Raw genomic sequence first — 12,338 nt, forward strand, 5'->3', positions numbered from 1 at the left:
ACATAACCTCCCCAAAATCATGCCCATCTTTCAGGATTGTAAAGAATTACAGTGGCCGGGCGCGGTGGCTCACGCCTGTAATCCCAGCACTTTGGGAGGCCGAGGCGGGCGGATCACGAGGTCAGGAGATCGAGACCATCCTGGCTAACACAGTGAAACCCCGTCTCTACTAAAAAATACAAAAAATTAGCCGGGCGCGGTGGCGGGCGCCTGTAGTCCCAGCTACGCGGGAGGCTGAGGCAGGAGAATGGCGTGAACCTGGGAGGCGGAGCTTGCAGTGAGCCGAGATCGCGCCACTGCACTCCAGCCTGGGCGACAGAGCAAGACTCCGTCTCAAAAAAAAAAAAAAAAAAAAAAGAATTAAAGTACTGAATTCATTTTCTTCCATTATGAAGAAAGAAATCATCAGGTACAAAACCAACAAAAGTATTATCAGCTTGATGTAAAAGCCTTCTACTGAGAAAAGTAAAATAATAAATAAAAGACAATCGATATACTTCAGGTAGATAATAAAAATTTAATAGCAATATCATAAAATAAACACACATATTAAAAAATTAAGTATTTAGTTTCGGATATTAGAAATAATATACATAATAAATTCAACATACTGATAGTGTTGCAAGATAAGATTTTATTTTTCAAATTACATATTATGCCAACCAGCCTGCTTTGGACTCAGAGGTTCAAAAACTTTGTTTTTATTACGAAGAACATCTGGACTGTAGACACCTCTAACGAAACCAGGTTATACTTGGCATATTGTGATTGAAGCTGTGTGATCATCATCTTAATGATCTAACTAAATCCTCTCATAACAGAAAGAAGTTCAACAGGCAAACATTTCCCTCCCTAGGATCCTAGTTACCAAAACTGTCACAGTGTCAAAATAAAAATAATTATTTCCTCCTTTTTAACATCTTATTGTCCTTGAAGCTTACGTATGGAGGAAGTTAAAAACCAAAAGAGCAACTTTAAGCTATATGCTAAGTCAATGTTAAATCCACAGACTAATTTTTCGATATAGTATACCTGGTTCTGGTCCTTAAAGAGAAATAAAGGCATTAAACCAACTTTTTATATATCAAGAAATATAATTTTGCTATTCTTTCATAATCAAATCTTTCAATGATTTCTAAGACTGTTTCTACAGCCTGTGTGCTAGTTCAGGAGACACACTGATTGTAAAAGGACTAGAGAATATAAACTTTAAGGCTAAAAATTTCATCTTCAAAATGTATAGATGTAAACAGAGCCCTTGACAAGGTGATTTAATGTAAAACTGCTGGCCAGAATGAAAACAAGTACTAGACAGAAAAAAGATCATGCTTAAAGACTCCATTGAAAAACCACAGACAGGTCCTTCATGACATAGGTAATTCCTTCAACCTAAAGACATTTGCTGAAACTCAAAGTTACCCTATTGCATAGTAAATCTTCAAAACCATTAAGTCAGGTTCTGGGTCAATGTTTCTTATGCTTTGGTTGGATGATTTAATAAAGTATATATTTTATGAGATTTAACCATGGAATTCAATGAACAAAATAGATAAAATATTAGAATCTTCATTGAAAAATGGCATGTTCCTCCATCTTTTTCATGCAATAAGAAAGTCCATCTTAAATCTGATTTTTTAAATAAATAATTGCTGTATTTCCCACTGAAGCTTGTTATTCTGATAAGCCAAATTCAAATGCTTTCATATAGTTGAGGATTAAAAAACATTTTGAGGATTATTCATCATTATCTGTAGAAAAAAGAAAAAAAATTGACTTCATTTCAAATCGAGCTGTATCCACTTTTAAAAAAACCCATTCTTGTTCATGCTAAAGGAGAAGAGCTTTAATGTAGTTTTAAAAATACTTTTTAAATTATTTTATCACACATTCCTTGTAAAATATTCAGACAATACAATGAAGAATAAAATGGGAAGCAAAAATCATCTATAAGCGAAAGACAACCAATGTCAACTTTATATAAATCCTCCCACAATGCTTTCCTATGCATACACAAATATCTTTTAAAAATCACACTAAAATGCAGTTTTGAAACATAGGTTTTCCACTGAAAACACCCTAGTGAATGGAAAGGTGGATACATAAGTGATAATGTAAGATTAGAAAATGCTAATGTTAGAATCTAGGTGGTGGGTGCATGGGTGATCACTGTAAATTTCTTTCAGATTTTCAATATGATAAAAATTTGACAATAAAATGTTAAAGAATAAATCATGGATATATTCTATGTTGACTTCAATGTCTTCACAGTATTCTGTTTAATGGATATGACATAATTAACCATTATTATTTATAGATATTTTTGTTATTTTCAATTTTTTCTAATTCTAAAGATTATAATCAAGTGAATTAAACAGATTGGTTAACTTAATCTTATATGCAAGCACTATCTTCCACATTCTAGCAAAAGTGATCTTTCATTAAAATCCAAGGGTCATGTCAAATCACTGCACTGCTTAAAACATTCGTTAGCTCCCTGCTGCCTCAAAATGGAATCCACGCTCCTTAACGTGGATTACAAAGCCCTTCATGATCTGGCCTTTTAAATATTTCTCATCTTACCAAATTTCATTCCCCACCTTCTTTAACTGCCCCTATAATTTATGCTTTAGGAACACTGAATTGCTTATAGTTCCCCTACTACATTTTGCATACTTCCATGTATAAGTACTTATTTGCATTAAATTCCCATTTGTCTTTCAGAATCCAACTTTGATGTCCTCTCCCCTAGGAAGACCTATCCTGTCACCATCAATGTAGTTGGATCATTACTTCATAACTTACATACATTTTATTGCTTCCAAGGTAACACTTATCACTGGACTATAATTTACTTACTTTTCAAATAATCAGGAAAGTAATGAACACACATATCCATAATATGTAGAATTAACAAAAGCTAACTTTTGGCCATAGTGGTTTGGATTATTTAAGTAAAACCATATTACAGATGCAGAGTACCCTTTCTCAATCTTACTGCCTTCCTTTCTTCCCCAGGGGCATTTTCAGTACTCTGAAATTGATGTGTATTCTTCCCGCTCACGGTTTTTGCTTTTATTTTTATTACGTACATGCACATCTAAATAAAATTGTTTAGAAACACTACATAAATGGTGTAATATTCTACTTATTCAACTCATCATGTTTGTGGGGCTTATCCATATTGACAGTCGGAATTTAATTCATTCATTTTAGCCGATGTATAAAATTTCATTACATAAACGCAGCCCAATATTCCACCTAAAATGAATATGAAGAGAAGGTATGTGTCTCCTTCTTAAGAGTCTATAATGGCCAGGCATAGTGGCTCATGCCTGTAATCCGAGCACTTTGGGAGACCGAGGCAGACAGATCACCTGAGGTCAGGAGTTTGAGACCAGCCTGGCCAACATGGTGAAACCCTGTCTCTACTAAAAATACAAAAATTAGCTGGGTGTGGTGGCACATGCCTGTAATGCCAGCTACTTGGGAGGGTGAGACAGGAGAATTGCTTGAACCTGGGAGGCAGAGGTTGCAGTGAGCCGAGATCATGTCACTGTACTCCAGCCTGGGTGACAGAGCAAGACTCCATCTCAAAAAAAAATTTATTAGGAATACTATCAAATTGCTTACACATTTTATTAGCTCTATTTGACTTCTGACTCTGGATAGTATCTAGCTATGGAAAAAAAAGCATTAACTTTATCAACAGCTCAAGATATTGATGCTTACCAAACCTGCACCATAACAGTATCAGGAGAGTTAAATAGCTGAGGCTGTCTTTTCAGGACTTATATAATTTCCAGTGAAATAAAACAGAAATGTGTTTTTGACAGTCTTCTTTTTAACTTGTATCTTAATGACTTGATGTCACTTTTGGGTGAGCGAGATAAAATTTTGCTTACCCCTTCCCTTCTTTACTCTCCCTTTTCCCCAACACAGAAAATAAAAGTGTGTAAGTACTATATGTAGATGACATGGCTTTATCATCTCCTAGATGTGGCCTAAAAGATAGCTGTCTGGACAACTATCTCTAAGACAGGTAGGCTGGGCACGGTGGGTCACACCTGTAATCCTAACACTTTGGGAAGCTGAGGTGGGAGGACAGCTTCAGGCCAGGAGTTTGAGATCAACATGGCGAAATGCCATCTCTGCCAAAAAAATACAAAAATGAGTCAGGCATGGTAGCTCATGCCAGTAGTACCAGTTACTCAGGAGGCTGAAGTGGGAGGACTGCTTGAGCCCAGGAGGCGGAGGTTGCAGTGAGTTGAGATCATGCCACTGCACTCCAACCTGGGTGACAGAGCAAGGCCCTGTCTCCATAGAAAAAAAAAAAAAATCCCAACAAAAAACTCCCCAAATCAAAAAGAACAGCTATATATGGGCTCTACTGACTTCCAATAAGAAGGAGTGCAAAACGGTTATTCTGAATCAATACATATGAAATCTATATCTAGTCATTTCACTTAACTCTCATGATTAACAATACAAAACAGCAAGTCATCCACATAATTCAATATCCATTTTATAACCAGTTTCTTTAGTAGCTATAGTAGTAAGTTACAATATTTTATGGGCTGTACTAAATTTTTTTTTAAGCTACACCTGCTGTAATGGTATGTACTAAGAGTTTTAGAAAAGATTGCCAGGGTAGGCATCTTCAATTGCTTTACATTTTTTCTAGGGTGAAGGAATTACTGTCAGGCTTTATGATACAGAACTCTGGGGTTCTCTTTCCCTTTCCATTTGTGTACTAGAGAAAATCTGATATTGCTTCCTGAGTGGTGTATTAACCTAGCCTGATTCTTGGTCCTTTGCAGGGGAAATGGCCTTCTGTGTAGGCGTATATCCTTTTGAAGCCACTCAGTTGTCAAAAGAGGGTGTCAATTCTACCTTGTGAATAAGTTGATTGTTACATCTCTCCACTTAAGGGGCAAGGCAAACTAAAAGCTCTTCAGATACTTGTTGAGCAAAACTGAACCCCAAGCACATTGTTGCTGATTACTTATGAAAAGCTCTATTGAAACAATACTTAAGGAGAACCGCCTGGAGGTGGAATAGTCTGAATATGAATAGAATTGGTTTGATACACTCTACAGAATTACTGAAATGGAATCATCCTCTGGCTTCGTGCCATTAACTTACAGCATGACATATGAGAAACAGCCTCATGAAATCTAAATATTGTAAAAATTACTGAGGATACTTTTCATTCCATTATAGCACTGTTTTGTAAAATGAAGTCCAAGGTCTCAATAAAATAAGAAATCCACAAGTACCAGAAAATGTTTACCTTTTATATTTTCATTTTGATAAAATTTTTTAATATTTAGAAAAATACAACATCTGTTTTACAGTAATAATTCACAACTGACAGAAATTTTCTACCACTAAGACTTGAGTTTTTTTTTTTACTGGGGTTTATAGACCCTTGGATTCTTGTGCCTGAAAAAAATACTTTTTGCTCCTTAAAGGGATCCACATGTTATTCAAGTTTGAGGAACACTGTATGATAGTGCCCTCTTTTTAAAGATCATGGGAAAATTGTTCCTTTGGTTTCAATACCAAAAATAGCTGTCCTCTGAGCAACTAAAATGTTTTGTCTCATGAATACTGTGACTCATGTAATTAATTAGGTTTTCTGCTTTGTGAGAAAGACCAGCACCAAATTTGTTTCCTGTTTTTAGAAAATGTGGAAACCTTTTGAACATGAAGTTTGTATTCTTCATTCCTGGCTTCATGTTATACTGTTTGTGCTCATTTGTCCAATTTGTTGACTTCCCCAAACGTTTTTTTAAAACTTAATTTTCTCTCTTACTATATACATATATATATTTAAATGCAATCTTAGACTTTTTTGTATGAATATGCAAACACATTTTGTATGGAATACAAATACATTTTATAAACATTTTTATTGCTAAAATTAAGCATCAACATTTAAAACCCTCAATTTTAGTCTATGAATTTAACATTTAAAGTAATAAAATTAATGTTTGGGCAAATAATCTAGAAATAAATTCTTGTTCAAAATTTTACATATTGCTTTTTGTGTCTACAAGTTTTACCAGGTGCAGTGGCTCACACCTGTAATCCCAGCACTTTGGGAGGCCAAGGAGGGGTGAATCATTTGAGGTCAGGAGTTCGAGGCCAGCCTGGCCAACATGGTGAGACCCCATCTCTACTAAAAATACAAAAATTGGCCAGGCATGGTAGCACCTGTAGGCCAAGCTACTCAGGAGGCTGAGGCAGGAGAATCACTTGAACCCAGGAGGCAGAGGTCGCAGTGAGCTGAGACTGTGCCACTGCACTCTAGCCTGGACAACAGAGCAAGACTCCATCTCACACACACAAAAAACGTTTAATACTACATCCTTGATAAGAACTATTCTAGGGCCAGGCACAGTGGCTCACATTTGTAATCCCAGCACTTTGGGAGGCTGAGGTGGGTGGATCATCTGAGATCAGGAGTTCAAGACCAGCCTGGCCAACATGGTGAAACCCTGTCTCTACTAAAAATACAAAAAGTAGTCAGGTGTGGTGGTGCACGCCTATAATCCCAGCTATTTGGGAGGCTGAGGCAGGAGAATCACTTGAGCCCAGGGGGTGGAGGTTGCAATGAGCCGAGATCACGACACTGCACTCCAGCCTGGGCAATAAGACTCTGTCTCAAAAAAACAAAAAAATGAATTATTCTAAGTTATAATCTTCTTTATTTTTATTTATTTATTTTTTTTTTGAGACAGGGTCTGGCTTTGTCACCAAGGCTGAGTGCAGTAGCACAATCATGGCTCACTGCAGCTTCAAACTCCTGGGCTCAAGCAATCCTCCCACCTCAGTCCCCTGAGTAGCTGGGACTAGAGGTGCCCACCACTATGCCTAGCTAATTAAAAATTTTTTTGTGTGTAGAGATAGGGTTTCACTATGTTGTCCAGGCTGTTCTCAAACTCCTGGCCTCAAGCCATCCTCCCACTTAAGCCTCCCAAGTAGCTGGAATCACAAGCATGAGCCACGGCACCCGGCTAGGATTATTCTAATTGCTAGAGCTGTCCAAAAATCTATCTAGTAAGATTTTTAAAAACCTCATTCAAAGGTTACTTGTAAATTAAATTAAAAATATGGACTTAAAGGACTTAAGTCAGTAAAAGTATATGACGGATCAGTAAAAGTACATGACAAAGTTAATTTTATTATTGCTTAAAAGTTATATAGTTCCCAAGTAGATTTCACAAAATGGATGTGATGTAAGCTGATTCATATACATGTATCATCTTGTTTTTCTCACATTTACTGAAAATTATACAGACATGTGAGGAAATCTTACCTTCTTGGTAGGCTCCATCTGCCATGACTAAATGAAGAATCTTGGCATAAAGATGCTGATGTTCATTTCCCAAAATATTTTGAACTATTTTTGAACAAATTTCAATATTTTCATCTTCATCTTCATGAATAGCCTATATCAAATTCCCAAATATAAATTAATATTTGAATAACTTTCTGTAATTGTAGACTTCACTTTTTATTTATAATAAATCTAATGACCAATACAGATTATCAACATTTCTTCAACCTTCAAACATAGCACATTTTAAGTGTTTTAATTGACTTTTCACTTACCTTTATTTTCTCATAAACCTCAAAGAATTTTTCAAAGCCCATCTCCTGCTCCAGATGAAGTCTCAGTTCCTCTAAATGGTTAAAGACACTATCACATTCACATTCACTAGCAATTTCACCATCACTGTTATCTAAAAAACAAAATTAAAATAGAGATTTGATTTAAAAAGACTGAATAAAATAACTCATACCCTAATAGACTAAAATTCTATGACAAATGAATAATGCCATTGCAATAGACTACTTCTACTTTCATTATAAACAGTTTTTGTCATTTTAATATTTGTCCTTTATTTGGCAAAAAAAATGTATAAATCTGTCTAAACAAGAATGTTACTTTTCATTTATAGATATAAAAAATAAATCAGGTTGGAATCAAAACACTCCTAGAGATGTTACTTAAATAAAAAAAAAAAGTGGAAAAAGCACACCTCCATGTTTTGCTTTGAAGCAGCTAACCCTAACTAGTATTTCCAAAAGTTGGTAATAAACACGGGAAACACCATGGAAAAGCCTGCAGAAGGTAGACAACCTAAGACATACATCATTATATTTCAGGAAAGCACCTAGAAAGTATAAATGGCCAGTATGGTTTGTTATGTACATGCTCAACATACTTTGAAAAAAATTACTTAGTCTTTTCACATTAGCTTTTCTTCCTAAATTAATATAATATAGTTATTGAAACACACACTTTCTATGCATCTTAGGGGTAATATTATGAAAGAGAAAGTTTACAAATTTACGAAAAGAGTTTTTTGTACTTTAAAAACTGCTTTCAGTGTTAACCCTGCTGGTTAATATATGCAGAAGCTCTTTCTAAAATATAGAATGCCAAGAAAACAATGTTATTATCTTTATTACTGGAAAAATCAGTCAATAAATGGAGATTAGAATAAAAATGCTTCAAAAAAGCATTGACATAATAGGAAAGAAATAAAAACTTTAATAAAAAATGGAAAATCACACATTTGTATGAAAAGAAAAAGAATGAAAAAAGGGGAGAGACCCAGAGGCATGCTTCAGTTGTATTTAAAGTTGGAAATGGTTCACAGCAGAGATTAGAAAAATACACTCTACTTGAAATATTTGTAAACTGAAAAAGAAAAAGGTCCAAAACTCTGATCATGCACCTGAGTGCCATTCTTCGTTCAGGGCACTTTCACTGCTGGGATTGTCATCTTCATCTGCCACATCTGTCCCATTTGCAGTTGGCTCCACATCACTGTTCTTCAAGACTGACTCTTCCTCTTCACTGTATTCTTCACCAGGTTGTTCCCTAAGTAACTGTTCCATCGAGGCCTGCAGCTCTTGTAAATCTGTGTCAGTTTCTTCAAACACACTGAAATTTAAAAAGTATAACTAAAAGTTTCAAACATACTGAAATTTACCAAGTTAAAACTAAAACTACCTCATACTGAAATTTTACTTCTACTCAATATGTAGGCACTTCTTAAAAAATCCTAATAGTAGATAACAAAAAATCTGGAAAAAGCCTACATTGTTTTTCACCGGTAAGTTGAGGATGAATACAACTGATAAATATATCACACAACACATATTCTGGAATATATAAGCCAGAAGATGATTTGTTTAAAATGATCCCAACTTGCCAAAGAGAATCACATAACTATCGATATTACTCATTGCTTAAATTCTGAAACAATGTTTTGATATTTTAACAAGCCAGACTATAGAAATTTTTCTAAAACAAATAATAGTAAATTATTTTCTCTTTTATGGAATTTTGTAATTTTCAAAATATCCCTGTGGCTAATAGCTAGACACTATACAAAAGGCTTTCCATATACATGCCCATTGGGCATTTGAACTTTTAGAAATAGAAATACTTAGGAAATTTTATATTCATGTTAATAGGATGACCCAGTGAATAAAATGGTCACCAGAAATCTTATCTTTAGATGCTTATTCTTAAAAATGTTCTAAAATACATAATAGATTTTCTGTGTAACTAGCCTATACCAACCATCATAATTCTTCACTGGAGAATTTTGTTTCCAAAGTATTGGTAAGAATATTCATTCTATTTTCATGGGATTATAGATGCTGGAATGAAGTAACTTATACAAATAATACCTTACATTTATATAGAACTTCTGTTTTTTAAACAGTTTTATCCTACTACTCAAATTTTATCCACAAAAAATCACTTTAGAGACATGAAAACTATGAACCAAAATGTTTAAATGACTTGGTCAAGGCCACATAGTCAGTAAATGACAGAGCACTGAAATCTAGGTCTTTGACCACTTCTGTAATATCTGAGAAACATACTCAGAAAAATTTTTTTCCTCTTATGGTTTGCTTCTTTCTCCTAACATGGAATGTAAATGGAAAAGTTTGTAGACTAAAGGAGTTAATTGATGTTTTAGATGTCTGAAGACTTCTAAAAGAGATTATGTACCTAAGCCGGGGATTTCATCTATCAGGAAGGCAATGCTTAACAGGACACAAGGGCTAATTAAGGCCTTTCTAAAAGTTTAGACTCAAATCAAATATTTACTGAAGAACTAAAATATAAACACTATTGTGTAAGACTGTCAATATAATTTCCATTAATAGAGTAAATAATCTTTTTATGTAGAAATATCTTTATTTTGTACTTATACGTACAAATGCCTATAATTTGACTTGTACGAGCTATAGAAAAGCAAAGCATCTAATTAGAATGAGAAAATAGTGTCTAATCTCTTGAATCATCCTACTAGTAGCATTTAACTTAATATATAATTACAAGACTAATTTAGGCTGGGTACAGTGGCTCATGCCTGTAATCCTAGCCCTTTGGGAGGCTGAGACAAGAGGATTGCTTGAGGCCAGGAGTTTGAGACAAGCCTGGGCAACATAGCGAGACCCCTCTAGAAAAAAAATTGCAAAAAACTTAGCTAGGCGTGGTGGCACGAGCCTGTATTCCTAGCTACTAGGGAGTCTGAGGCAGGAGGACGGCTTGAGCCCAGGAGTCCAAGGCTGCTGTGAGCTATGATTGCAGCACTGTACTGTAGCCAGGGTGACAGAGTGAGACCCTATCTCCCCCCAAAAATTTTATTATTAAAAAAAGATCAACGAAGCATGCACACCTGCTATGTACCATTACTACAATGAGTAAATATTGACCTGTTCATAAAATCATCTAGTGGCTGGCCTAGAGGAATTAGTACCCTCTGCAGATGGTATTCAATTGAGGCAGCTAAGCTTGCCACTGTAAGAAAGTATGAGAAGATTAAGATCTTTTACTAAATGAGCACCAAAAAACTTTAAGGTACTTAAAAAAATCTGGTCTTGAATTCAGTTTTTAGTTGGCTTTCTTATAAAATCTTGACTAAAGTTTAGACAAAAAAAAAATAATAATTTTCCAAAGACAAACATCAAGTGAAATATCCCTATAACAATATGAAATAACGTACTTTAAAAACAACTTGGTTTTCAAATTTTTCAATTAATACTAAAGGCTTCTAACTTAAGTTTTAAAATAAAATTCTGTCATCAATTGTTCATTAAAAGAACACATGCATAACACAAACTTAGCAGCTTAGAAGAAAGAAAAAAATAAAAGAACATGAGCCACAAATAAGCTGTAGTTCATTCAGATAAAAATAAATGATTTCATAAAATTTTTGGGAGAAAAATTTTAGTTAGCAGTTTGTCAACAATAAAAATCCTGAATGTTGTTATGTTCTCCAATAGGATTAATAAAAACACAATATTTCAGTGTTTAATGACCACAGTCAAGTAGAAGAAACAAAAGTAAAAAGGTAACTTTTCTTCTAGATTGTAAGGTCATTAGCAAAAATCTACAGAACTCTAGGAAAAATGAAAAAGGCAATCTTTTAAAAATGAAGTTTCACCAGAAACTTAAGAAGCAAGGGCAATGCTTAAAAAAGAACCAAAAACCAGAAAATAAAATGTGCCAGCGGCATCGATCCTACGTAACTCAATACAGAAGAAAACATTATGAGAGTGATATAATACTTTCAATCAGATCAAAATACAAGTTCTTTCCAAAGGTAAAAGTAAAAAGCAGAAACAAGTTCAAAGAAATTACAAAATAAATTATAAAAATTCTAATATTTTATACCTTTTTCTCCAGGTGATTTGAACACACTGTACCTTCTCACCTTACTCTAGGAAACTCTGGTTTTTATTACCCCAAAAAGTGTGTAACATTTGTCTAAGACAGTTGAGAGGGCTGACCAACACTGAACAAGGTAAAGGAAGGTTCTTTTTGTTTTTTTATGGAAAAAAAAATTTTTTTAAATTTTACTTTAAGTTTTAGGGTACATGTGCACAATCTAAGGGGCTATCACTCCTCACAGCTCTCAGAGGTGTTGCTTGTTAAATTTCCCTCCTAGATTCAGGATTCCCCATGAATCACAAAGAAAGCAATTTTGTGAAAACAATCCAATTACATGCAGAAAACGTGTGCACTGACACATGTGCACACACACACATGAACAAAACTGGTCTACCTGCTAACTCCCCATTGCCATGGCTTTGAAATCATATATGGCAGGAGGTAGATGTGGAGCTTTCTGGTCATTCTCCTGGGAAACTGTAGAGCACAGTCATGAATTGCTTAACAACAGGAAGCATTCTGAGAAATGCATTGTTATAGCCAATTTCATTGTTGTGCTAACATCATAGAATGTGCTTACACAAACCTAGTCAGTAGAGCTAACTACATACCTAGGCTACATAGTAGA

At 34.8% G+C, this 12,338-nt stretch overlaps 1 protein-coding gene across 13 annotated transcripts in view; it reads right to left on the reverse strand.

The window, feature by feature from the left end:
- Positions 1 to 497: 497 nt before the first annotated feature.
- Positions 498 to 12,338, reverse strand: part of NEK1 (NIMA related kinase 1) — a 211,149-nt gene continuing 199,308 nt past the window's right edge. For all 13 annotated transcript variants that reach the window (XM_055385781.2, XM_031010079.3, XM_055385778.2 and 10 more), the window contains 4 exons: positions 8,751 to 8,959; positions 7,618 to 7,748; positions 7,322 to 7,454; positions 498 to 1,748 (listed from right to left, as the gene is read on the reverse strand). In XM_055385781.2, the coding sequence (XP_055241756.2) occupies positions 1,735 to 1,748; positions 7,322 to 7,454; positions 7,618 to 7,748; positions 8,751 to 8,959 (487 nt within the window). In that variant the 3' untranslated portion in view covers positions 498 to 1,734. The remainder of the gene's footprint in view (positions 1,749 to 7,321; positions 7,455 to 7,617; positions 7,749 to 8,750; positions 8,960 to 12,338) is intronic.

The sequence above is a fragment of the Gorilla gorilla genome, chromosome 3, assembly GCF_029281585.2.
Source record: "Gorilla gorilla gorilla isolate KB3781 chromosome 3, NHGRI_mGorGor1-v2.1_pri, whole genome shotgun sequence".
NCBI classification, from domain to species: Eukaryota; Metazoa; Chordata; class Mammalia; order Primates; family Hominidae; genus Gorilla; species Gorilla gorilla.